The following is a 27,764-nucleotide window of genomic DNA, read 5'->3' as shown; positions in this document are numbered from 1 at the left end:
TGAGTCTCCCTATGCCCGATATTCTTAAAAATTTAAAATATTGGCAATACTGTCAAATGTCACTGTCATCGTCAAGCCTACAGGCATAGATAAAGATAAAGCTCGCAAAACAAACGTGCTAATTGCTCAATTTCAGTCTACGGCTTAAAAAGCTCAAAATTTGCCGATAGCACATTCGGTTTTGTACAAAAATCTAGCTGTAAATGAAAAATGGCGTTAAGATCGCAGCATGTGCACGATGGTGGCGTTGTAGAACGACGGTTGCGGCCTGTATATGGTAAATTTTCACTATAAAACTGACTGTCTTTTCGAATGAAATGTCCAACCAAACTCCTTCCAGAATTTTTACCGTCCGATGTTTTTTAGATTGGCTGGATAATGGGTATAATAAAAAGGCTTTACAAGAGGCGGAAAAGGTATTAAAAAAGAGTCCATCGTTACAAGCGGCGCGAGCTTTGAAAGCTCTAGCACTTTATAGGTTAGGTAGAGCCCAAGAGGCAGAAGCTGTGCTAGATGCATTGGTCGAGGAGAAGCCTAGCGATGACACGACATTACAGGCGATGACAATGTCATTTCGAGAGTCTCAGCAATGTGAGTAACACACTAAACTGTAGAATTATACAAATATAGTACTAAGTGAACGATAAAAACAATTGAATTAAATGATATATTTAGTTCAATAAAATTTTATTATTATTGCTTATAATAATATGATACTCTTTAATAACTTATAATATACATGACAAAGTAGTGTGGAAATATCAAGCTATATTTAGTATGCATATACTTTACCATAATTATTTAATTTACACTAATTCTACATATATTATTGGAACTGATATTTGAAAAACTTCTGCTATATATTAACTTTGAAAGTAAAGTTATATAAACAATAGCATGCCCAGTCTGATATTAAGTAGATACTGTAGTCCACCAACAACTCAACCTGAATTCTGCCTGCCTTAAACATAATGTTAAAGTTGCACTTGTATTATATAACTACTGTTGTACACTTCAAACTGTAATGTATATCTTCAGTCATGTGATAACTAAGTTATGCAATTTTAATTTTAATTAAGTATTGTCACTAAATTAGCCTTATGCAGTTTGGGAGTTTACATTGGATATACATCCATACAAAATTTTATAAATAGATGTATTAATGTTTTTTACATAGTTAATTTTAGTTTTTTATGTTTAAATTTTAAATACATATGTCTAACCATTAGGCAATAAGTATAAATTATTGAGCTTAAATTATAAATTGGTGTCTATGACTGTGGCTTAACCTAGCATGGACACCATTTTCAAAATACAGACTATAAACTTTACAAATTTCTTTTTTTTATTATTGCTTCGATGCATAATCACATACAATAATAATATAATAACATACATATTATAATATTTTTGTTAAATAAACATAATATAAATAGGAATTAACTGCCAATATTTTTATTTATTGCATAGATGGGTGGACAAGCTCACAGCCCACGTGGTGCTAAGTGGTTACTGGAGCCCATAGACATCTACACCATAAATGTCGCAACTCACCTTGAGATAAGAGTTCTAAGGTTTCATCTCAGTATAGTTACAACAGTTGCCCCACCCTTCAAACCGAAACGCATTACTGCTTCACGGCATAAATGGCAGGGTGGTGCTACCTACCCCTGCAGAGTCACAGGAGGTCATACCACCTATCTGAGTTGGTTGGAAAAATAATGTATTAGCTGTTAGAAAAGTATTGGTTTATCGAACCAAAGTACTGTTAATATATCATATATAAATATATGTCCCTCTAATTGTATATCGACGCTTGAAAGACAAACGTGACTAAGCGACAATAACTGCTTTGTACATAAATGATAGGCAATAACCATATTCGATGCGCAAAAAAAATATATTTCTAGGTCTATTAAAATCATTTCAATCCTACAGCTACTAGCTAGATTCTAACACAGCTAGATTCATTAAAATAAATTTTGTTTTCAGGTATTTCAACTTTAAATTAGTCTACTGTAAAGTTCACGCATTGTCTCTTAGTAACTTTTGCCTTTCAAGCGTCGATATAACTAAATATTGTACTCTTGATTTTTTTTGTAAATTTTTAATGAACATTATGATTATTTAATATTTTTAAGTTTCTTTTCTGTAGTGCACAAAGTTTGTACCATCTATGAAAATGCTGTGAAAATAGATACAACAAATGAAGAACTACATTCTCACCTGTTTATGTCATATGTACGGGTCGGAGATTTTCGATCGCAGCAACGAGCAGCAATGGCAATATACAAGTTTGCACCAAAAAATCCATATTATTTCTGGGCAGTCATGAGCATAGTTTTGCAGGTATGCACAATATTATGATTTAACTGTACCTATCTTTACAATTTGTGTATATTACAGTACAATCTGAAATAAAAAATTATTCGTGCCATATCACACACATCATGTGGCCCTAAACGAGGATTATCTGTACTTTGGAAACCAGAAACTGATATTCATACAATACAAACTCAGACAACAAACAAGCTTGTTCATGACATGAATGTTTGCTTGATCCAGAAATTGAACCCCTGACCTCCAGCTCAACAGACAGGTGTTGACTACCATATCGCCGAGTCATATAATATACCAATAGAATTGAAATTGATAAAATTTTCTGATGTGCTTTTTCATTTGATAGTTTATTTATTTATTTATTACATAATTGTGTAGAATGCTTTCAGAATACATATTAATATTGTAATTAATATTTAAGAGCAGTAATGTTTAGGGTTCCTAATGTTTCAAAAGTTTCTAAGAAACATTTCACACAGTTTGTGGGTGGATAAATTTCTCCCAAAATGAACATGGTATATAAGTAAAGATTTTTGTTGATGAATGTACACAATATGTACATACACCCATACATACATTTAATCACAATTAAGATAATAAATCACCTTATAAATTTTAGGGCAAAGAAACAGAAGACACAACAAAAAGGAACATTCTCCTCACTCTTGCCCAAAGAATGATAGACAATTTTATATCTGAAAATCGAATGGAAGCTGAACAAGAAGCCCGCCTTTACATAATGATATTAGAACTACAAGAGAAATGGGAAGACATAATCAAATTTATAGAAAGCCCTTTGTATGGACAACTTATACCTGGTTCTATATCGCAAGCTTGTATTCCGTATTTGAAAAAGTTGGGTAGATGGAAAAAAGTCAACATCCTCTGTAAAGAGCTACTATATGATAATTTAGATAGATGGGATTATTACATGCCTTATTTCGACTCTGTCTTCCATTTGATGAAAGAGAATAGCAACGAAGAAAATATAGACGATACGGCTGAGAAATGCCATGAGTTTATATGTCAGTTAGTCGAAAGTATGTCTTCCGGGCGAACATTGAGAGGTCCTTACTTAGCCAGACTGGAATTGTGGAAACGTTTGTCTGTCGAAGGAGATCCGACAGCGTTACTCGGTAGTGCGTTGGCACTCTGCGTGCAGTATTTAAGGGTGTTTGCGAGCAAACCTTGTGCTGTACCAGATTTGAAAGTTTATTTAGCGATGATACCCCAAGAAGAAAGGGAGGCTAACTGCAGAGATTTCCTGACATGCCTCGGTTTCGATGAAAACTCTGAACCAGAAACAGTAAGTCAATGAATTTAAGCCTTTATTAAGTTTAATTACTGAATTTGTTTTTCTTCAATTCGCTTTTTCATACAACAGTAACAGTATCAGGACAGGCATATTTCCTACAAAACTTAAAACGGCTGTCGTGAAACCACTTTTTAAAAAAGAAAATAGAGAGCTAATGGAGTTTTATAGACCAGTGGCTTTGCTACCTGTTTTCTCTAAGATAGTTGAAAAGTTTTTGTACAAAGAAATATATGATTTTCTTGAAAAATATAACGTTCTGCTTGAAAACCCAAAAGGATTTCGTCAAAATAAAAATATAAATATGGCTATTTTCGACTTTTTGAACGTTATTACATGTGATATGGACAAAGGTAACTACATCACTGCTCTTTTCTGTGATATGACTCAAGCTTTTGATCATGTCGATTTTAACATACTGTTAAGTAAATTAGAATACTGCGGGATGCGAGGAAATATATTAAACTTACTGGAGTCTTATTTAAAAGATCGAATACAATACACTGAAATTAGGTAAGATTACATACGGTGTTCCGCAAGGAAGCGTACTTGGGCCTCTGTTATTTATAATTTACATTAATGATTTTCCAAATCCAAATGACCACCCTATGACCCTTTTTGCAGACGACAGCACCATAACTATTAGGTGTAGAAATGACACTTTATATGAACACGATATTAATAGTACTCTTCATTCAATAATATCTTGGCTTGGTAAAAATAATTTAATAATTAATTTAGAAAAAACAAAATTTATGCGATTTTATCAAAGAAATAAATATATAAATTTGACCATTTATAATAATAACAAATTAGATTGGAAATCTCATACAGACGGACTGTGTAAACGTGTCAGCTCCTCGGCCTATGCACTCTTTAAATTATCCTCCATTTTAAACACAGACGCCTTACTAACTGCATATCGTGGTGTAGTTGAATCCTGTCTTAGATATGGAATATTTTTCTGGGGAAACTCAACGCAGAAAGATCAAGTTTTTAAGGCACAAAAAAGGTGTTTAAGGTCTATGTTTGGATTGGCAATAGCCGACAGCTGCAAGCCATATTTTGCAAAGCATAAACTTTTTACCCTTCCTTGTCTATATAATAATATATACGAAGTTGCATCTTTTGTTAAAACTTGTCCCAATAGATTCACTAAGATGTCTAATGTGGCAAACAGAAATCGACGCGACGATAAGCTATGTTTTCCAAAAACCAAAACTACATTAAAGAATAATAGTATACTAGGTATGAGCGTTACGATATTTAATAAACTACCGAAGAAATTAAGAGACTTAGATGATTTTAATTTTTTAAAAAAACCTAAAAGGTAATCTTTTTAGTGAAAATTATTATCATATAAATGATTTTCTTATGGATGACATTGAAAATAAATGGATCTTTAATTAATAGTTGAAAAAAAAAAAAAAAAAGTGTCTATTGGATCCTGTTATTGTGGTAGCACCATAAAATAGAATCGAGGTACATATTCGCTAAATACTAGCAACCCGCCCTCGCGTCGCTTCGGAAACTGTAATTTATTCTTGATTATGAAAATGAGATTCGGTAGGCAGCGGCTTGGCTCTGCCCCTGGCATTGCTGAAGTCCATGGGCGACGGTAACCACTCACCATCAGGTGGGCCGTATGCTCGTCTGCCTACAAGGGCAATAAAAAAAAAAAAAAAGATGGCAAATATTTTCCTACTTATCGTAATATTTTAGGTAATTCACACTATTATAAATTACAGCCTATGTGTTATTCTGATGTGTCAGCTACGTTATTGTAAAGTTTTATCAAAATCCATCCAGTAGTTTTTACGTGAAAGAGTAACATCCATACATTCTTACTAACTTTCGCGATTCGTAGGATGTCGCTAATATTATTTTCAACTGGTTATATAGGGCAAATTGTAAGTTCACATCACCAACCTGCCTATTTCTGTGTATGTATCATACATTCCTTCTTTAATGGAGGTAGCAGTATAGTAAACTATTGGGGCTTATTGTCATATCTGCTCCAGTGACCCATTGTTATTCTATTAAAAAAGGTAGCACAATTCAGGTTCTTTACTGGTGGTATGACCTCTTGTGAGTCCGCACGGATAGGTACCACCAACCCGCCTATTTCTGCCGTGAAGCAGTAATGCGTTTCGGTTTCAAGGGTGGGGCAGCCGTTGTAACTATACTGAGACCTTACAACTTACATCTCAAGGTGGGTGGCGCATTTGCATTGTAGATGTCTATGGGCTGCAGTAACCACTTAACACCAGGTGGGCTGTGAGCTCATCCATCCATCTAAGCAATAAATGTACCTTGTCTCCTACAGATGGACGACATACAGCGCCACATCTCGTGTCTGACAGCATGGCGCCTGACAGCCCCTCGTCCTGGTGCGACAGACGCCCTCCAGCTAGCCGCTACGCTCAGGAGGCATTACCTCAGGTCCCTCGAGAAAAACATGATCAAGTACTCAACTACTGAGTTCTGTTCCGCAGATAGCTATGCGATACTAGCGGCTCATCATTATTTTTATGCTGGTATGTTAACACAGCGCCAGATAAATAGCTGTTTTATTTATTTATTATTGCTGTGTGTCTGTCTGTTTTCTATATATTTATATGTTTATTTTTACATAAACATAACTAAAGTTTACTGAATGACTTAAGTAAATAAACTGCTATTAGATTTATAAGTTGGTAATTCATATGAATCTCTGATGTAACGAATACAAATAGGCAGTGGTTTGGCTGTATCCCTGGTATTGTTGATGTCCATGTGTGATGATGATTACTTACCATCAGGTAGGCTGTATGCTTATCTGTTTATTGCTGGTTTTTTTAGAATATATAGAATATTAAACATGCTGTTCGATTATGTTATAAAAATACGTGTGTTCAGCAAAGTTTGATTATCAATATGTTTATTTTGGCTTTACAGCAACAGAACAGAAGAGCTCAAAACCCATCCTCGAAGCCTTGTGTTTGTTAGAATTAGTATTGTTGTATTCACCAGCGAATTATCACGTGAAGCTTCTTCTAGTGCAACTGTATCATCTGCTAGGTGAGTATGTGGTGAGCGTTTTATGGATTTCCATCTCACATTTATTATCACAAAGGTTTAAGAAAACGATTAAAGAACATCTGTACAAAAAGCTTTTTTTTTTTTTATTTATTGCTTAGATGGATGGACGAGCTCACAGCCCACCTGGTGTTAAGTGGTTACCGGAGCCCATAGACATCTACAACGTAAATGCGCCATCCACCTCGAGATATAAGTTCTAAGCTTACTATAAAATCAATGATTATCTAGAAGATTGCACAAAGTGGGAATGAGTTGCTCGCTCCGGGCATTTCAATATTGCAATAATTGTTACATTATAATAGAATAGAAAAAGAATCTAATATTTAAAAAAGAAAAAAGGTAAAAGACATGCCTGCTGAGTTTCTTGCCAGTTCTTCTCAGGACGGAGGCTAGTTTTTGTGAATTGGCGGTAGTTCTTTTTGACGTTCAACAAGTATGTACTTTCATTTATGTTGAATAATTTTTTTTGATTTGATTTGATTTGATTCATTTACCCGGAGACATGAGTTCAGAGCCTTAAATGTATTCGTATGTAAACTTACACATCCTACAATCCTCCTCCTTCCATAGTCCTCTATCTATATCGATTTCTATCGTGTCGAGACAAAGTTAGAACTGATAAAAAAAAATTCATGTAGTATGCGCCGTGTGCGACTAAAGACAGCAATAGTTTAGAGTGAGAGCAGCATGATCGCCGCCGCCATTTTAGATTCGTTTCTTTATTGGCGCGGCTAATATTTTTTTGCAACATCTCGAATTTTTTTGCTGTCTCTCTAGTTTGCATGACGTCATTAAGCCAGGTTCGCAGATATTTCCGACGGGTTGTGATCTCATTTAAAATGTTTCAGGCAACGCATTAGCGGCAGATTCGATCTACCGTCGCCTAGAGCTGAAGCACATCCAGCTGGTGTCGCTGGGCTGGCTGCACACTGCGCGAGCGGACGCGGCCTGCGTGCCGACGCGCGCCCTGCAGCTGCTGGCCGACCTTAGGGCCTTCCACACGCACCACGCTAAGGATGTTGGTATTTATATTTAAACAGTCCTATCTCACGTCACAAGCTGTTTGCTGATGAATTATTAGCCGGTATTTTTTTTCCTACCTTTTTTTTCCTTAGATGGGTGGACGAGCTCACAGCCCATCGGTTTGAAGGGCGGGGTGGCCGTTGTAACTATATTGAGATATATCTCAAGATGGGTGGCGCATTGACGTTGTAGATGTATATGGGCTCCAGTAACTACTTAACATCAGGTGGGCAGTGAGCTCGTCTAGCCATCTCAATAAAAAAAAAATATAAAATGATAAAATGCGATAATTTGTACGGAAGATAAAAATTAACGACTTTTACCGTCTATTTTTTAAGATATTTGAAAAGGCTATTTATCTTGATAAAAACTATAACTTTCTATTGTATCTGAAAACTAAGATGTTCGGTTCGGCTAAAGGGCCACGCGGCTCACTTCCATACGCGTTTTGTTGGATAGCTGCAATCTGCTTATAGGTAGCGTTTATATTGGAATCCTCACGCGGCTCACGGGTGACCCTCATCAGAACGATTCAGTGAGATAAGGCTCACTGGTAATTAAAATAGTTGAATTTTTAAATAAATACGTTTATCCTCTTTAAACGTCAGGCCGCGAACTCCGTGGCCTGAATGAAAATACTCGATTTTTCATGTGGCGTTTAACGTGTTAAAATAGTCGGATTTTTAAATAAATACATACAGCCCCTTAAGAGTGCCTGTCCACCGGAGCGGAGCGAGGCAGCGGAGTGGAGAAACGGAGAAATATTAACCAATAAGATTGCACAAAATCAATAGCATAAGATTGGAAAATCCTCCGCTTCGGTGGACAGGCAGCCTAATTGTTGGGCCGCGAACCCTTCTCGAAGTTTTATATTGCTAAGGATTAACGTTAAGTTTTGTCCAGCAGAGCATCGAGCACATGACGTACGCGTACAAGTTCGGCACGTTCGAGAAGGTGGTGGAGCTGCGCGCGTGGGCGGCGCGGCTGGAGGCGTGCGCGCTCTGTGCCGTGTCCGCGCGCCGCCGCGACCTGCTGGCGCTGCTCGCCGCCCCCGCGCCGCCCGCGCCCCCCGCGCCCCTGCACGCCGCGCACACGTACGTACCGCGCCGCCGTGTACAGTGCCGCGCCGACGTGTACAGTGCCGCGCCGCCATGTACAGCGCCTCGCCGCCATGTACAGCGCCTCGCCGCCATGTACAACGTACAGGACAATTGTGTGCCACGTCGCCATGTGCAGCGTACAAAATAATTGTGTGCTTTCGAACACAAGCTATGCTAAGCACAAATGAATGAAATCGGAAAAACCAAAGAATTACTAGAAAAACAAAATATACACATGTAGCGGCAATAAATAGGACGTAGTTGAAATTGTTATTTCATTTTGGACTTAGGACTGTTTTCGGTGAAATTAAATGATGTTTATTTTTTTAAATACCAATTGGCGTGTGTATTCTGAATTAGCAATCGTACAGTTTTATAGGATAGTAGGGCCAGAGAACAATATTCTTATCCAATTGCAACCGCACACGTTTCTAACGTCACACACAGATCGATTCTGATTGGTGGCGAAAATTTTCACAATAATACCAATAACAAAATACAGATACAATAATTTCAAGAATCGACATCCTCAGCATTGCGGATGCATGAATAACATACTTATTGTTCGACTCGTAAAATGTGTGCCAATCTCGGTTTTCACGAGTCATCTTACCGCGCTCCGCTTTGTACTTGCCTATAATTTGATTGAAATAAATACATATTATCTTATAATACTACCCTCAGATTCCATAATTTGAGTGATATTTAAATGTACCCGCTGGTAACAATTAAAAAGAAAAACATGCTTTATACGTACTTCCAGCGACAACCGCGACCTGAACATCATCGTGAACTGGGAGCCGCCCGAGCTGCAGGATCCTGATTTGAGATCTCGAACGTTCGATCAGGACATGGCCTACCTCCGCTTGACGGACGCGCTGCTGTCCTCGGTCACGCTGTGCACAGAACTCGCCGAGAACAAACCGATCGAAGAGAAGATGCAACATTACGAGCAACTGCGAACCTGCGTCGACACGTTCAGCGAAGCGATGGAGAAATGCACAGAGAAATATTGCGTTTACGAGAAGATCACTATATCCGGACCGTTTCCTTCCAGGATAATAGGTCAGTTCTACAGATATTTTTTTAAGACCGCTTTAGATGAACCGAAACAAAATTGTAGTCTATACTATTATAATATGAGGCCGTCAGCGCAAAAGTAGCCTAACCCACAATTTTTCATAATCATGTTTATAATTATGTATATTGCAATTAATTTAAAATATAATAAATTTTAATGCAAAACCGGCCTATCCATAGCTTTACCCATAGATAACAGATGGCTTTGTAAACATTATTTTTGCGCGTATTGTTTTTTTTTGCCTACTCAAATTAAATTTATGAAAACTTAAACGTCATTGCTCTATAATAACTATGGTAAGCTTAGGCCACTTTTGTGCTGACGGCTTTCATCATATATAAATCTACAGTGGTTTTTACGGATGTTCCGTTATAAGTACTGAACCATGCATCAGATTGACTTGAAACTTGGTATCCATGTAGAAAATACATGCACTTAATGGATAGGCTAATATTTATATAAGTGTTGGACTCCCTAATAATAATAACAATAAATAATAATGTTCATTTTAAATGCCCAGCGAAGCGGGCGAGTACGGCTATCTCTTATAAAACTACCCTCAGATTCCTTGATTTCAGCGGTATTTAAATATACCTGCTGACAACAATTAAAAAGGAAAACATGCTTTATTGGTGGTAGGGCGTCTTGTGAGCCCGCACAGGTAGGCAACCCCCACCCTGCCTATTTCTGAAGCAGTAATGCGTTTCGGTTTGAACAGTGGGGCAGCCGTTGTACTGTAATAGCTGAGACTTTGAACTGTTGTCTGAAGGTGGGTGGCGGCATTTACGTTATTGACATCTATGGGCTCCGGAGACCATTTAACACCAGATGGGCCGTGAGCTTATTCACCCGTCTTAGCAATAAATAAAAAAGTCCTTAATACCTGTGCGAATTAAAGTAAAGGAGTATCATGTAGTTTGGGAAAAGTTTGAGAAGCGCTTACCATGGTTCTAATATTAAGTGACTATTACAAATACATGTCGACGCTTGAAAGGCAAACGTGACTAAGCGACAATAACTGCTTTGTACATAAATGATAGGCAATAACCATATTCGATGCGCAAACAATATATATTTCTAGGTTTGTTAAAATCATTTCAATCCTACAGCTAGATTCTTTAAAATAGATTTTTTTTCAGGTATTTCTCATGTATATTTTAAATTAATTTCAACTTTAAATTAGTCTACTGTAAAGTTCACGCATTGTCGCTTAGTCACGTTTGCCTTTCAAGCGTCGAATTGTATATATTTGCTATTTGTCAGGTTTCGTAAGTTCGCCGGTGCCGTATCGGGAACTGTACTCGATAACGTTGCGCATGATCGGCGAGCTGTCCATGAACAACACTGACAAAGTGCACGAGCTGTGCGATCAAGTCGTCGCCATCATTTTGATTTCGTCAAAACTTATCGTCCAAGAGATCCGATACGGCGCTGAAGACAACGGCTGGTCGATGAGGGATAGACTCGAGTCGCTGTCCAATTATTTACAAGTGAGTTTAGTTTTAATAATAATAATAATATAAATTTTTTTTTATCTATCTATATATATAAAAATGAATTGCTATTCGTTACTTTCGCTAAAACTCGAGAACGGCTAGACCGATTTAACTAATTTTGGTCTTGAATTATTTGTGGAAGTCCAGAGAAGGTTTAAAAGGTAGATAAATATGAAAATGCTCGGAATTAAATAAAAATAACAATTTTGTTTTTCCTTTGACGTGTTCCCCGTTGGATGAATTCCTTTTGTTTGCTTTAAGTTTATTTTACACAAAAATTTTGGGTCTTTTACTTATCGATTGAGGCACTACGAAGTCTGCCGGGTCATCTAGTATTTTATAAACATATTTTTATTTTTTTCATTTCAGTCAATCGGTGTGCTTACGTATTTACTGGGCGTTTGCTACGAGATGATAACTCCGACGAACACAAAGAAATCGAAGAAGAAAGCGAACCGCTCCGTCGATCAGATGCAAACGATAAAATTAATTGACAACATAAACGTGACGTTGCAACAGGCGATCGCTTCGCTCGAGGAGCTCATGGACCTCTGGCCTGACTACGACTTCTCGGTCGACCTGGAAGAAGAACTGACCAGAATGAACATTAACCCAACCGCACCCAGCCCGGTCGAGAATAAACTGAAGCTAGGCCTCGACAAGATAATTGAAGATATACAGAATATACTGAAACGAAAGACTGCTTATTTGAAAGGCTTAATACTAAATACTAATACTTAATAGTGACAAGTTTTAGTTATAACGTCAACGGTTCGATTTCGCCTCTATATAGTTCATTATACAGGGTGTGTGGAGATCATTCTTTAAGGCGGTGTCTAGTGCTTCTTGAGGCGCGAAAATTTCGCGAATCTGTCGTTACTAGTCTTTAACCAACGATCGAGATTCGATGATGATCACTAAACACCACAAGGCTTTTGATAAAATTTCTCTTTTTTTTTTATTGACGCGTGACGAAGAAAACCTGTTCACAATTTCGTTTTAATGATGCACACAAAAAAGGGGAACAGATGCCAAACAAAAAATCTTGGTACCCACACTATTTTTTTAATTTTTTTTTTAATGTCCTTGTAGGCAGACGAGTATACGGCCCACCTGATGATGAGTGGTTACCGTCGCCCATGGACATCAGCAATGCCAGAGGCAGAGGCAAGCCGCTGCCTACCGCTAAACTTACACTAACAGATAAGGAAATGGTATTAAACACGTTTTTGCCTTCGTCTTATCGACCTTAACGACAGACGCCTTAAAATTTAGATTAATATTTTAACACTAACACGTTTTTTAACACGTTTACCTACGTTTGCCACTAGGGGCGCTGTTCCAAATGCATACAAATTTGAGTTAACTTTTACGCGATCGAGAACGTTAAAAAACTCGCACTAAGCACACAGATCGCTTAGTGTGTGTAACTTTTTTTTTCCTACCAATGCTGATAGCCTTGAGAGGCTATTTCAGCTTCACCATAACGTGAAGGTGAGCTTACGGGGCTCAAACCGGAGTGTTGCTAACGCTGACCCTAGCAAGAGCCGTGCTTCGCAGAATCTACCACCGGATCGGAAACGCGACCCACTGAGAAGATACGACGAGAAACTCAGTGGGCTGTGTCTATGGGTTAATTCGCTCGTCAGGTCCTTCGTCGCAAGCGACGGGTTCGGCGAGGACGGTGACCGTTGCTTGTGGTGCCTAAAAGCACCGTTGTTAATGGATCGGGACGAATGTGTAACTAGACAATGTTATCAGTACAGATTTATTTTGAAGAATTACGACACATGTGATTCGGTAAACACTAAAGATGGCACATTAAACGAGACGAGATTGGACCGTAAGTGATTTGTGACATGCGTTACAAATGTAGAAAATCGAATGAGTGCGGACTTACTAATTATAAATTGTTTCGGTGAACATATCGTGTAAATATTTATATTATTATATTTTAATTTGTGTGTTTTCTGTTTAGTTATCGTTTTCGCTGTATATGTAATTTAAAAGTAAGTTAAAAGTCTTAATTAAAGTATCGTGCCTGAAAATTACTTGTAAAGTTGTGCGTAATTATTTGATATAAAAAATACATGAAGTATGAAAAATGATTGTGGTTTTTATTTGTGCCGTCTTGTTGCTTTTTTTTTTATAGCTAAGATGGGTGGACGAGCTCATAGCCCACCTGATGTTAAGCGATTACCGGAGCCCATAGACATCTACAACGCAAATGCGCCACCCAACTTGAGATATAAGGTCTAAGGTCTCAAGTATAATTACCGGTAAGTTGTGTGTTCTGTGCTCGCGCAGTTCAGTTTTATACGAACCTGTGGTTTCAGTTGAATGTCTGCGAATTTATCTTATATAAAAAAAAAAAACTATTCATTAATGGGACTGGTAAAGGGGACGTCAGACCACACAGCCAAATGCTTTATAACATAAGCCGAATCCAAGTACAAAAATGGAATGAAATGAAATCGATACCTTAACGTTTACGAGTAAATAAGTTGGGTGAATGCTGTTAGTTTAGCGTTTCTTCTGGTCGGAACTTGTGATAGCGGTGGCTTATTAAGCATTTTCAAAACATACGAAAGTCACTAGACATGGTTTCGCTTCATCTATAAAGTCATCTGAAATCTCCCTAAATTCCGACCATTTTACACACACATTAATAATTATTACAATTATAATTCATTATAGTGCGCGCGGAAAGGCTAGTCACCTCCTGAGGTATGTGAGCGGCAGGGCGGGGGAAAAATACAATATTACAATTAGGTACCCATTACATTATCTAACATGGTATTCTGAGATTTATCTGCACTTAAATTATATAATATCGTGTGCGTCTTGTCAATCGCGCCCTCCCCCGTCTTACCCCGCCACATACCTCAGGAGGTGACTAGCGCTTCCGCGCGCACTATAATAATTCACACATTAATAATTCATTTTTCATCAAAACAAAAATTACACTTGACATTTCGTGTTCCCGCCAAAAAAATTGCAAGATTCTAAAATCTAAAATACATATTTTTGGCAAAGGTCAACAACCAAGGCGCCCAAACATAATTTAAAACACCATAAGATCTGTTTTAAAATATTTATTTACAACATTTGTATTGCAGCAGTGTGAATATATCACGAGACATTTGTACAAAAATACAATAATGGTAGGTAAAAAACTGAAAATATATAAAAACCATGATTCATTATAATAAAACAGTCTGCAGTATTCAAGGAATGTGTTCGGAATACAAAAATAGTGTAGCATCAATTTTAATATAATTCGTCTTTGGATATAGTAGGTATTACTTGATAAAAATAGATTATATTAGAGTTTGCACTATTCAACGTGTTTATCTTTCTAATTATCATCTTCGTAAATTATGTGAATTTACAGACAGGGGTAACTCGACCTTTAGCGCTTCTTAGTGATTCTAAAAATTTTCAACAACTCTGCGTAAGGTTGTGGAAATTGACAAAAACAAACCAATGGCTGCAATTTTATTGGCTTCCACGCTCATGCACTTTCTCAAATCTCTCAAATCTAAAAGGTTAACAAAACCCCTTCATTGTTTGTTGGAAACCTGAGGAACTCTATCGGCTAATATAAAAAATCACACGCTACGTAAACTTTACATTGCCGCCCAAAAGTTCAATTATTGCTCTTCTACAAAATTGTCAACATAAAAAAAGAACGCTGTTTTTGATTTCAAAAACAAGATACCAAGTCTTAAATGTTCGTTGTATAAAATGCTATACAAACTTTAAAAAAAAAAAAGGAAATACATATTTTGTGCAATCTTGTTAAAAAGAGATTACTCCGATTCAATATTATAAACACGAATTTTCTACAAGTAATACAGACACGTAATTAATTAATTAATAGCTAAAAAAACCGTGTGATAAAACTATCAAGGCATAACAACATTAATATTCATAATACGCTTACATTTAAAATCAACGTTCATTTAAAATTCATACTAAACAAAAACTGAAATCACACAAAACACGAGACTTATTAATGTTTAATCTGTCGACTTGTGGCCGTCGAGGCAAAGTTGACCATGCATGTGCAACTCGCGATTCCTCTCCGCCTAAACATTTATCATTGAATTGTTTATATCAGGGCTGTCCAAACTAGATACTTTTGCGGCCTAATTACATTTCAAAAAAAGCTGGAGGACCGCAAAACCTTTTTTTTTTCAAAAGAATAATAGTAAATGATAGCTTCACTATTAAATGATGTCATGAGAATAGAATGTTACAAGAATAAAGATAAATTATACCAAATATTGATTAACTGTAATATGACATTAAAGCGGCTTTATTACGAAGAAAAAAAATTACAATTTAATGTGTCACAGTAAAAATCACCCTTAGTAACGCTAAGCAAATACTAGTAAAGTAATCGGTGAAGTGATTTTAAAACAGCCATTGTTGATAAGATGCTTGCTAGTACTCCTGAAATATCCTCTGCATCCACTCCGATAATTTTAGGCAGTACCTTTCTTGTACTTTCTTATTATTATGAAAGTAAATTATGCACCTCGCTCTGAAACTAAAAAATTCTAAAGCCGACGAGTCGATCGATTAAACTATTAACTTTAAAATACACAAAAAAAAACTAATAATACTTCTGATAACAGATTCAATGAATAAAAACGTCAACCGCCATGTTGGATTTTTTTTTTTTAATATAGACGTCCTCAGAAACCTCTAGTTAGCAAACGTGTCCGACATGACAGCCAACATGTTAATACACGAAATTATTTTAACATAATAAATAATCAACAGAGCATTTAGTTTTGGGGAAACGCGAATACGAGAAAATGAATTTGATTCATCATACCAGAGTTTAATCATTGGGGGATCCTTCTTAACTTCACCGTGAACCACGAATACTTTGGAAGGTCATCGTTAGGATTTCGAAGAAGCTAAATACAATCACGGCCGTTTCGTTCATGACTCTAAACGATAGAACGAAAAAAAAACTATTATATCTTGAATGTACGAAAAGTACATATCGACGCTTGAAAGGCAAACGTGACTAAGCGACAATGCGTGAACTTTACAGTAGACTGATTTCAAGTTGAATTACCTGAAAACAATTTTTTTTTATTTATTGCTTATGTGTGTGGACGAACTCACAGCCCACCTGGTGTTAAGTGGTTACTGGAGCCCATAGACATCTACAACGTAAATGCGCCACACACCTTGAGATATAAATTCTAAGGTCTCAGTATAGTTACAACGGCTGCCCCACCCTTCAAACCAAACGCATTACTGCTTCACGGCAGAAATAGGCGGGGCGGTGGTACCTACCCGTCCGGACTCACAAGAGGTCCTACCACCAGTGATTACGCAAATTATAATTTTGCGGGTTATTTTAACGAATCTAGCTGTAGTAGAATCTACCGAGTAGCTGTAGCATTGAAATGATTTTAATAGACCTAGAAATATATTTTTTTTGCGCATCGAATATGGTTATTGCCTATCATCTATGTACAAAGCAGTTATTCTCGCTTAGTCACGTTTGCCTTTCAAGCGTCGATATCGATCCTCATCAAAAAACAGTTCGACGTTAAATTTATAAAATGTGGTGTTTTTATTTACACTGGTCTATGTCAATAGCTCCTAAGGCTATCAGCTTAGGTAGGAAAAAAAAAAAGGTCTATGTCAGCTTAACGTGCGCATGTGTATTAACAATACAATGCTGGCTAACTCGTGAACACATGCTCTATATGTACATACTTATTGCATATTAGAACGCAATGTAATGAACAATCTTTGTTTCGTCGGCATAGTAGACTCGAATGAACGAAAAAAGTATTTCTTTCAACATTATAGCTAACTTCTAGGAATCTAAAAATGGATAATATAAATATTCATCATGCACGTTTGTTTTATTTTCTAATTAAAATTTTAAAACAAATAAATATACTCGTAATACATATTATTCTTCTTGTAATCCAATCAGCTTCTGTCATAATTAAAACGTTACGTCAGTACCAAACTGTCACAAGTCAAAATTCACTAAAGGGTAAAGGGTTCAAGCTGCAATATCTTTAAATAATTTTAGGAGTGATCTGTGAAGTTTCGTTTCCCAAAAGTAGAAACAAATTTTCGTAGTTTTAACTTATACAATGAAGTTTTCTAAAAAATTATACATTACATAATTAATTAATTACTTTATGTATTATTATAACATTTTGACTCATTACACTATGGTTCTGATGTATCGAGTTGTGATCTAACAACGTACTTACATAATTAAATGGGCCCTTTCTGAAACGTTAAAAGTCAACAATTACTTTATAATTGTATCCCTTACTTTTTACTGATATACGAAAAGGATAGCCTAACTTTTCAGCAAATGGATAACAAACGTTACAATCATTTCGTCACTGTCCTTCACTTCACACAGCATCAAGTTAGAGAGAGACAAATACAGCAGCTAAAACATTTTAGACGCAGCTAAGTATAATAGGTTTTTTTATTGTAGTGGCATATTTATAATTAATACGAACAAAGTAACGTTCAGTAAAATATCTATATTCGATAGGGTTGGGATTTACTCTAGATAACTCATGCGCGTTGATAATTCGATTATTATTCGGTATTAATCGATACTTCGATTTGTTGATTGTAATTTTTTTAGTCATTCAATTATTTTTTTTCAATAATTTTAATATTATGCCTTTCTTTTTTGTATTTTGAAATAAAACCTTTAGAAAAGTCAAATTACTTACCTGAGTACAGGTAATCATAAAAAAATTGTAAATCGATTTCAATTAACCGATTAAAAATAAATCGGTTGTCTGTAAAGTCGGTTTACTGACGATAGTTGAACGTGACAACGTCATAAGAAAATACGCCTCAGAGCGAGGTAACGCCGCATGAGTCATGTTTTTTCGTGCGTGCAGCCGGCTCCATCGAATTATAAGACGTTGTCACGTCAAAAAACCGAAATATTTAAAGACATTTTATCATAAAAGATTTCGCGTAGACGCATATAACACTAGAAGTACAAATTAGCAAATCCGAAGCAAACTAATCGTATTGAACGCCACGACTGACCGACGAGTCATGACCCATAAGGCAGCGTGGAAGCAGACCACTTATGAGCATCCGTGAGCGTACAGCGTTCCTCATCCGCCATCTAAACGAAACCAACCAATCATTCGATTCACGAGCCATAATGTATGTTGATAAAACAGACACAATACATTATAATAACATCCTTTATAACATGAAAATGAATAATAATAATAATAACGGGGAATGTTACATATAAATACTGACGATCGTTTCTTATTCGCAATAAAAGATACGAAATTCCACTATTATCCCTTCTTCTTTATAAATGGAAAATTATCACATATTTTACATAATTGTACTTTCGATAATACGTTTTTTTTACATTCTCTTTGTCTTTCCATCGAATATTATAAACATTTTAGATCTATGTATTTACATTTTGCGATATGTTTTTTTTTTTTCGTTTTTAATTTTTAAATACAAAATACTATGACTTTTTCTTTCAATTTTGCATAAAGCATAAAGCGGATAACCATAGAACGATTTCATTAAAATTAAAACAAATATTTACACAGACAAAAACATATTCATCTCTCATACCGTAGTTTTTCCATATCAAAATATTCACTGTATATTAAAATATTTGAAAGTAATCTTTATTTAAAAGTTCCTATAGTTTTATGATTACGACAATTCTGGCAACTCCAAAAACTATTCTCAAAATGGGCAAATATTTTTAAACTTCTTTCAACATATTCGATAATTAGTACCACATAATTTTATTTAGTGGAGTAGTAGTAGTACGAGGACCGTACTGAAGGCTAAATAAATATTATGAACTGTGTAAGATATTTTCAATAGTAATATTTCAATTTCTTTAAACAAAACAGCTGTCAAGTTTTAGGCCTTATTCAAACTGAATAAGGATTCACAACTGAATTGTACACATTTGTAAATGAAAATCTTCATCTGAAGTCCTTCAAAGCTAAAAAGAGACGAAGGAAACGAAAATGTTGCCAACATATTAAACTTCCCAATTTTTCACGACTTACTAAATTCTATCACCAGTTAATCTATGATTATTATGCAAATAATTATATACTGATATTTGTTTTCAATAACAATTATAAAGAACGGATATGACTAGTGGATAATTATTTTATCTCATACTTGAGAATGCGTCGAACGCGATTGCGAACGATTTTATGTGGAATGTTTAGGAAGAAAAGAATGTAAGAGTTTAGGTGAAGAAATTTCTTTTTTTTTATGTTTTACCGTTTACTTTCGAACGTTTACCAATTTTGAAAACTCTACAGTTTCTAGTGTCGAAATTGCGAGATTATGGAATGCGAAATTAAGTCATCATCGCGCATCAATTTTCCGACCGCAGTTAGTCAAGTCAATTATTCGAATAACAAAACGATGTAAAATTTAAATGACAAAGGATTGCCAGTTTTAAAAAAAATACATTTAATTTAAAAACTGGTAACTTTCCTCATAAATGCTGGCGCGCCTCTAGCGGTGTTTTGCAGAAACTACATCTTTCGACAGTTAGTTAAATGACGCTAATCTAAGTCTTTGTAGTGGATACGACGACAATAAATGTTTATATTTCAAAATTTAGCGCAGAATTTTCGCGAATCATGGTCCCAAGTCAAAGGAAAATCGCGTGGATACACTAAATATCAAATAAAATGATTATCCAAGAGTCAACGTTACACTTCACACACAAGTCAGTCGTCTCGATTGGTCGACGCCGCCAATACAGGCGACTATAGTCTTTATCACACTATAATATAACGTCCATTATGCGAATTCACAGCGTGTTGAACAAATCACGCGCGTTATTCTTCGAATAACGTTTGTATGAGCAGTCGCTGAATCAGCTGCCACTGTGGAATGCCAAAATTAATACTGATAAATTTCTTGTATCAAGAGGGACAGAAACTTTGTTGATCATACGGAGGATCACGGGCAGCAAGGGCTGATCGAAGTATAATCTCACACCTTGCGAATCACATGGATCTATTGTGACTACCTGAGAGCATATCGACGCTTGAAAGGCAAACGTGACTAAGCAAAAATAACTGCTTTGTACATAAATGATAGGCAATAACCATATTCGATGCGCAAAAAATATATATTTCTAGGTCTATTAAAATTATTTCAATGCTACAGCTAGATTCGTTAAAATATATTTTTTTTAGGTATTTCTCCGGTATATTTTAAATTAATTTCAACTTTAAATCAGTCTACTGTAAAGTTCACGCATTGTCGCTTAGTCATGTTTGCCTTTCAAGCGTCGATATGTTGATCATCACCAGCCCACAGACGCGCACTGCCGGACATAGATCTCCCCAATATTCGGCACTATAACTGAGAAACCCGATTCTTGGGACCTTTAGCGGTATATGAATGTTTGTCTTCGGCCCAAAGTTCAACATAACCCAGACCATTTTTCTTTAACAAACACTCATCACCGTCTCGGGACTAGAAAATTTGCTGTCTGAGGAGTATCATTACTGGTCATTACATTACATCATCATTTTTACTGGTTGTAGGACCTCATGTGAGTCCGCGCGGGTAGGTACCACCACCCTGCCTATTTCTGCCGTGAAGCAGTAATGGGTTTCGGTTTGAAGGGTGGGGCAGCCGTTGTAACTATACTTGAGACCTTAGAACTTATATCTCAAGGTGGGTGGCGCATTTACGTCGTAGATGACCATGGGCAACAGAAAAAAACCACCACAGTCACTACATCAGCACATCAGCAGTTTACAATGCCTGTTCAGAGTGGTCAGAGCCCATTAAAAAAATTGACACCAGAGTCCTTTTCGAAGCACTCAATCGACCTATTTCAACGCGATTAGAATAGATAGCGCGCAATAGAATTGCTAATTGAAATCGCTGGAAAAATGTTTCATTGCTGAACTGAACGAATGAACGAAATCTGTTCAAATTAAACAGATACATAGCATTAGGTTAACACAAACATACATCCCATTATCAAGAAACACGCTCACAACGTGTGGTCCCTTTCTATCCCATTTGCATCTACATGACAACGTAAGAGACAAGACATATCCCTGGATTACACATATATTTATTAATAAAGCCGCCCCGCTCATCCCCGCACCCAGTATAAGTTAGAAGTGTTGCTCGTATTTAAGCATCGAAAAGCTCGAACATAGAAAACGCCATATACCTTATTGAACTGTCACAGTCGGACAACTTCGGTTATAAGCTGGTTTCTATAGACCTGCTGATATTGGAAAATATATTACAGTTATAAAGTATATTTAGTGATATTATTGATGGTAGGGAGTGTATGAGACCTCGCCAATGGGCACTACCGCCAAAACTATTGCACAAGACGCCTGGGAATTGACATTTGGGTTCACATCCGCAGGAAAATACTATTCTAAGGACAGCGTCTTAACCCGTGCCTACGAACCACTTCGAATGAATCAATCAAGGCAGATTCTTAACTCGCACGAGTAAGTACCACTTCATCTAATCCTGCAATAAAGCAGTCCTATTCCTTGCGTTTTGAAGCTTCAGACAGCCGTCACACAATACATTTGAGATTTCGATCTCTCGTCTCAAGGACTAAATTAATATCTGAACGCCCCCTCTACTTTGCACTCGTCTACTCTTCAAGCAATCCACATGAGGCAAGCTTGGTTTTGCTGCTAAATTTCTCATAGAATTTGCAGGTACCATATTACCAGTTTCAAATTCCATTTTGTCTTACAATTTTGTCTTTAATATGTGCACACACGCATGCGAGTCAAATAACGATTTCAATATGGAACAATGTATCTGATAAAAACCAACGGTAAAGTTGATTGTGTCTCCAAAAAAGGAAAAGTCTTATAAACGATTGAAGTTCAAAAGGATTTTGTTGCCTGGCTGTGGTAAAGTGACTCAACTATCATTTCTAATTTTATTGCTTAGATAGGCGAACGAGATCGCATCCCTCCTGGTATTAAATTATCACCGGAACCAAACTATAAATATTTTTTTTAAATCTTTTGAATATATACTGAAATGATCTAAGACCTGCATGCGATTCAACAAACTGACACGATAGTTTAAGGTTTACTAAAGTAATTCTCACCTCCTGTTGGCCAGTGCTCTCCGTCGCGCGGTCTGGCGCTGGTGTTCGAACTCAAAGTCTTCCTCAGTTAGGCTAAGTCTTTGCATGTGGTACACGAGGTATTCCTCCCCGAGGATGTTCTCGGGGGGGTGTCGCAGCACTTCCAGAGTCTCGCAGAGGCCGCAGGCGCGCTTGCGGACCTTGGCCGGCCCGAGGGCACCCGCCAGAACTACTAACGCCGCCTTAAACAGCACCTGTTGCACAAAGAAATATGCTTCGGTGCTTCTTGATATAACATCCGTTTCGAGATTCTAACAATATCCCTGTTGCGAAGCCGTGGACAAGATAGAATAGGGTACTGAGTACCTAATTATTATTGTTATATTTGAATAGCCCTCCAAATCGCATAATCATCAAACTCTGGACTGAATAAAATTTCATTACCTATGACGTCATTTGGGGTTAAAAGAAACCACCCAACCATAGATCGTACACAAACACACAACTATTACCCACTCACATATCAGATTTCGATTTGACGTGAACATTTGTTGAGAATCATTCGATTTTATTCATTTATTTAGAATTTAGGTTTTTAATCTGATAAATAGCTATTTATTTATGCTTTATTATTTTACTTTATTAGAATTAAAATCCACTGTCCTATTATTTCGAATGTTCTGTTATTGGTCTTCGATTGCATATTACTAAAATTATTATCATCAATAAAACTACGATTGCTTTTTGGTTCTTTTTTTTATGAGGGTAGATCTAAAACTTGTCAACTCACGACCGGTCATCGAACCTATCGCATGACCAGTTAGTCCAGTTACTCAAAAAGACTTCCGCCGACCGCACCGCGCGCGTCGTACGTGCACCCGCCGCTTGTTACGTCTCAATATTCTGAACTTGTGCTAATTTTTCCTTACGAAGTCTTACGGACGATCATCCTCGTCGTTGCGCCAGTGTCATACCCGTTTTAGTGAACACAACTAATTTAAATGAGAGCTCTCCAGCCGTCAATTTGACCGCCGCCATTACGTGTCCTCCGCCGTTTCTTAGACACTGCAGTCTACAAGAAGCCGAGTTGGCAGGTACGTCTACTACTCATATCAAAATTGCCTAGCCTCGGCCTGCTCTTCTTTCTGATCACTCTTTCGTTATACTTGCCCCGTAACGCCCCGCGTACTTCCCTACCGCGACGATCAACGTCAATCCGTGAACTCCTTCACGTTTGTTAGCTTGTTACTTTGCCCATTGTCATCGACAAAGATAATCCGGGGATACATTTTTATTAAATCAAGTACTCTATTGTGCAAGTTACTGAGTTCTCGCGGTCCGCACAAAATGGATCGGTGGTCCGCCATTCACTGGGATATGCTGTGGCGCTGAATCAAAATTAGTAGCGGTTTTTTTTAGTTTACCGACAGTTCTTAGCCCTTATATGTTGCGTTGTAGTAATTGAGAGTGGACTGTATTTATTGTTTATCCTTATATGACAAACTAAAGACTTAATATAAGAAAATTTTAAATTGATTCGTTGCTCTTGGCAGCTGGATTTGAAAGAAAATACATCAGCATTACAATGCCAATTTAAGCCTAACGTTTTTGATAGGTCATTATCACTGAGACTAATGATGTCAAACGAATTATGATTGGTTAATATTAAGCTTGTGCGATTTCTGTTGAATTTGATTTCGATTCTTACCTTTACGCCTTCGCAGAGGAAGCAGTCCCAGACCCTGAGCAGACTGTCCCAGGGCAGCGTGCGCGTTAAAGCACACAAGAACCATTCTGTAGCGTACAGCACCGGCTCCACTTTGTGCTTGACGAGGTGCCGGTGCACGGCAGGCGCGGTCCGACGGAGCAGCGCGTGAAGAATGTCGCCGTCGCGTTGGAGCACCTGCGTACGTGTATAGGTTTTCAACTTCAAACTCAATTTTGTAAATATCACATTCAATTTTTTTTATTGCCCTTGTAGGCAGACTAGCAAACGGCCACCTGATGGTGAGTAGTTACCGTCGTCCATGGACTTCAGCAATGCCAGGGGCAGTGCCAAGCCGCTGCCTACCGCCTAATAATCTCCACAAGCCTCGTTTGAAGGACATGTCATAGCGCTCGGGAAACACCATGGAGCTCATTCCAAAGCCGGATGGTACATAACAAAAAATATATCTGGAAACGCACTGTGGATGAACGCAGTGGCTCCAGGTAGTACGGATGAACTCTACTCCGATGGCGGGCGGTGCGATGGTAAAAACGAGATAATGGTATCATCTCAAACAATTCCTCAGAGGACTCGATTTGGTAAATATCAAATTCAACTTCTATTCCAAGGTTAATTATTTTTTTATTATTCTTTAAAGACGAAAGAAGAAAACGCAGTCTTGAAGTCGTGTCTTGAAGACATTACATTTATTTCACATGTTTATAAAATGGAATTTTAGAAGTTCAAAATCCACACCGTTCATTTAAAATCGAAGGGTGACGATCGGAGACGTGAGCGTGAAATCAAAACTCGAGTAAAAGGAGCAATTGGTTTAACGAGAGATCCTTAAGAGAAATTTGTAGCCTTATTGAGTCTGTAAATCTGTATTCATTTATTAGATATTAAATTAATGTAAGCATTTGTTTGTCCTTCCAAAATCACTTTCATCCAAAGGTTTATTGGAAGAGATCGCTTTAGAAGATATTCTCGTCCATTGTAAATAAGTTACAAGTTTATTTTTCACATTTACTTTCTCTATACGTTGGTCATTATTTTGGTGTACCTGAGTGCAAAGTGTTTTTGTATTTGTATTATATGGTAAATCTTTGTGACCTTCTTATTAACTTCCAATTATTCTTGGCAATCCAAAATCTCACAGCAAAGCACAGAGGAATACGTCATTTACTGGTGGTAGGGCCTCTAGTGAGTCCGCGCGGGTAGGTACCACCGCCCTGCCTATTTCAGCCGTGAAGCAGTAATGCGTTTCGGTTTGAAGGGTGGGGCAGCCGTTGTAACTATACTGTGACCTTAGAACTTATACCTCAAGGTGGGTGGCGCATTTACGTTGTAGATGTCTATGGGCTCCAGTAGCCACTTAACACCAGGTGGGCTGTGAGCTCGTCCACCCATCTAAGCAATAAAAAATAAAAAAAAACATTAAAATAACCATACTTTTACACACATTGGAACTGGCAAATAATGAAAATTTGGTATGTATAGACTTATCTAGTCTTCTAGAACGAACCTCGAGACCGGGATTGTAGTAGCCGCTCAGGTATTTATCGCTGATGCTGACGAGACACCAGAATGCTTGGACCGCGGGCATGTGCATGAGGAGGAACGCCGCCACCGGGGCTTGTGCTTGGAAGTACCCAACTTTTGGATTCAGCACTGAATATGCTTTCAGAACTGAAAATAATTCTTGTTGCCTGAAAAAATAAAGAAAGCTAACAATGTAAAAAGGACATTACTGCGATTAGAGGGCTTTACAATACAATATAGGGAACATGGAAACTATTATTGGCATTGGTGATATTTCTGTTAAAACTGTCCTCGTCTACCTAAACCTGCTTGAAGACATTCGTCGACATATTTTTTTTTCCTACCTATGCTGATAGCCTTGAGAGGCTATTTCAGCTTCGCCCTAACACGTAGGTGAGCTCACAGTACTCAGACTGTTGCTAACACTGACCCTAGCAAGAGCAGCGCTTCGCAGAATTTACCACCGGATCGGAAACGCAACCCATTGAAAAGATCCGGCGAGAAACTCAGTGGGCTGTGACTGAGGGTTAATTTACACGTTGAGCCCTTTATTTTTTTATCGATTAATCGATCGAAGAAATTTATCGATTGGCTCTGGTAACCACTTTTCACCGAGAAGGCCGCGTTCATTAACTCATTTATGCAATAAAATAATATATACTTAGTAATTTTCTGTTCCCCCCCTTTTAATGACCAAACGCTATGCGTAATGCTCACTCATAATGCGATAACTAATTTATCGTAACAAACATTTGAATTGCGTCATTGCGACACAAACTAGAATCCAAAATTTGAATACAACACGGATCGATTCAGGGAAATTATACAAGAAAACGAATATGCTAGTTTAAAATGAAACACGAAAACAAAACACACCACACGCTTTAAGGGAAAGTCAAACGAAGAATCATGCAAGAACTAATTCAATAAATAATCAACGGCCATCTTTTGTCAATAATTCCAATGAATAAAATATCAGATAATTTTCATTGTCATTGTGCTATGAAGTATCAATACACTTCATAACACAACAGAATTTTATTCCACATTCACTATCACCAAACGAACTAGAGAACTGTAAACAAAATCTTAAATGCTTAACGAGGCAGACTATACGAATACCAACACAATATTATATCAATACGTGACGCTAATATTCATCAGTGATTATGATTAAAACTCCTAACAGTCCATTACGGGCGCTCGAATATGGCGATAAGCAGTAACCGCTTTTCGGGGTTATCACGATACTGCGAATTCTGCCTTTTATTGTTTTAAAACTGCATTATATCAGCATGCTAGTGTTAGCAAATTCTCTAAGGTTAAGCCCCGGCGTAGCTGGAATTGCCCCTTAAGCTACCAGTGAATAGGTAAGGGGAAATGAGATAATCATATTAATTCGCGGTTCCAAGTTTTCTACTCGAATGGCGCTTTGAAATAGTTACGCGCGTCTTGACCATTCCGATTCTTGATACAGACTCACCGATAAGAGGAATCGACAAGAATCTAAACGCTAACTCGTTCTCAAAAATCACAGCACACAATATACAATTTAATATTACAAGACGCTATTAAGACAGTACCAATCATAATATTAATATAATCATAAGATAGTAGGTAAAAGATCTTGTGGCCGGAATACAGTGCGCTGGTCCGACCAAATCCACACATGGATACCACAGTCTACGATGCCATACACACCGCCGAGAATAGAAGAAAATGGCGAAACATAATCCAGAAAAGGATAATGAGAGGAGATGGTCACGACCCTCAGACATGAGGAATGGCGACTAAGGGAGGAGGAATCATAATATTATAATAAAAGTGATTAGTTCAATAAAGGGAAACGGGATTTCATTATCAAAGACTAATATCTATTCGTTTCGTTGCTCAGTGTGCTGTACTTATCGGAGTTTTATAGACAACCCAACGTGTAAAAGCGTCGAG

The 27,764-nt window shown here is 37.2% G+C and overlaps 2 protein-coding genes across 6 annotated transcripts in view; one reads left to right on the top strand and one right to left on the bottom strand.

Annotated features, from left to right (window-relative positions):
- The first annotated feature begins 72 nt into the window (after positions 1-72).
- On the top strand, positions 73-13,541 carry psidin (phagocyte signaling impaired). 3 transcript variants are annotated; one of them, XM_028187583.2, is made up of 11 exons: positions 73-277; positions 367-591; positions 2,156-2,349; positions 2,960-3,646; positions 5,979-6,189; positions 6,590-6,712; positions 7,582-7,751; positions 8,660-8,850; positions 9,620-9,921; positions 11,201-11,427; positions 11,803-13,541. In XM_028187583.2, exons 1-11 carry the CDS (start codon positions 211-213, stop codon positions 12,172-12,174), a joined length of 2,769 nt encoding a protein of 922 aa, XP_028043384.2. In that variant the 5' UTR covers positions 73-210; the 3' UTR covers positions 12,175-13,541. The 3 variants fall into 3 exon arrangements, with proteins under 3 accessions (XP_028043384.2, XP_028043385.2, XP_089589688.1); XM_028187584.2 differs by having other exon boundaries at positions 74-277; positions 8,663-8,850; XM_089733562.1 differs by lacking the exon at positions 73-277 and having other exon boundaries at positions 468-591; positions 2,142-2,349.
- A 972-nt stretch (positions 13,542-14,513) lies between these two features.
- wkd (TBC1 domain family member whacked) overlaps positions 14,514-27,764 on the bottom strand; it is a 43,700-nt gene continuing 30,449 nt past the window's right edge. The window contains exons 4-8 of one of the 3 annotated variants that reach the window (XM_028187373.2): positions 25,801-25,984; positions 24,276-24,470; positions 22,589-22,821; positions 21,674-21,730; positions 14,514-20,360 (exon numbers count right to left, since the gene is read on the bottom strand). In XM_028187373.2, coding sequence (XP_028043174.2) covers positions 21,706-21,730; positions 22,589-22,821; positions 24,276-24,470; positions 25,801-25,984 — 637 coding nt within the window. In that variant the 3' untranslated portion in view covers positions 14,514-20,360; positions 21,674-21,705. The remainder of the gene's footprint in view (positions 20,361-21,673; positions 21,731-22,588; positions 22,822-24,275; positions 24,471-25,800; positions 25,985-27,764) is intronic. The other 2 variants (XM_028187375.2, XM_028187376.2) reach the window with 2 other exon arrangements.

This window comes from Bombyx mandarina, chromosome 16 (assembly GCF_030267445.1).
Source record: "Bombyx mandarina strain Sakado chromosome 16, ASM3026744v2".
Lineage (NCBI taxonomy): Eukaryota > Metazoa > Arthropoda > Insecta > Lepidoptera > Bombycidae > Bombyx > Bombyx mandarina.
The sequence above is the reverse complement of the archived record's forward strand: the minus strand, read 5'-3'. Positions and strand labels throughout refer to the sequence as shown.

Coding starts and splice junctions, on each gene's coding strand:
- psidin (XM_028187583.2), top strand. CDS start 211: ATGGCGTTAAGATCGCAGCATGTGCACGATGGTGGCGTTGTAGAACGA. Junction 3,647..5,978: donor AAAACTCTGAACCAGAAACA/GTAAGTCAATGA, acceptor TGTCTCCTACAG/ATGGACGACATACAGCGCCA. Junction 9,922..11,200: donor GTTTCCTTCCAGGATAATAG/GTCAGTTCTACA, acceptor GCTATTTGTCAG/GTTTCGTAAGTTCGCCGGTG.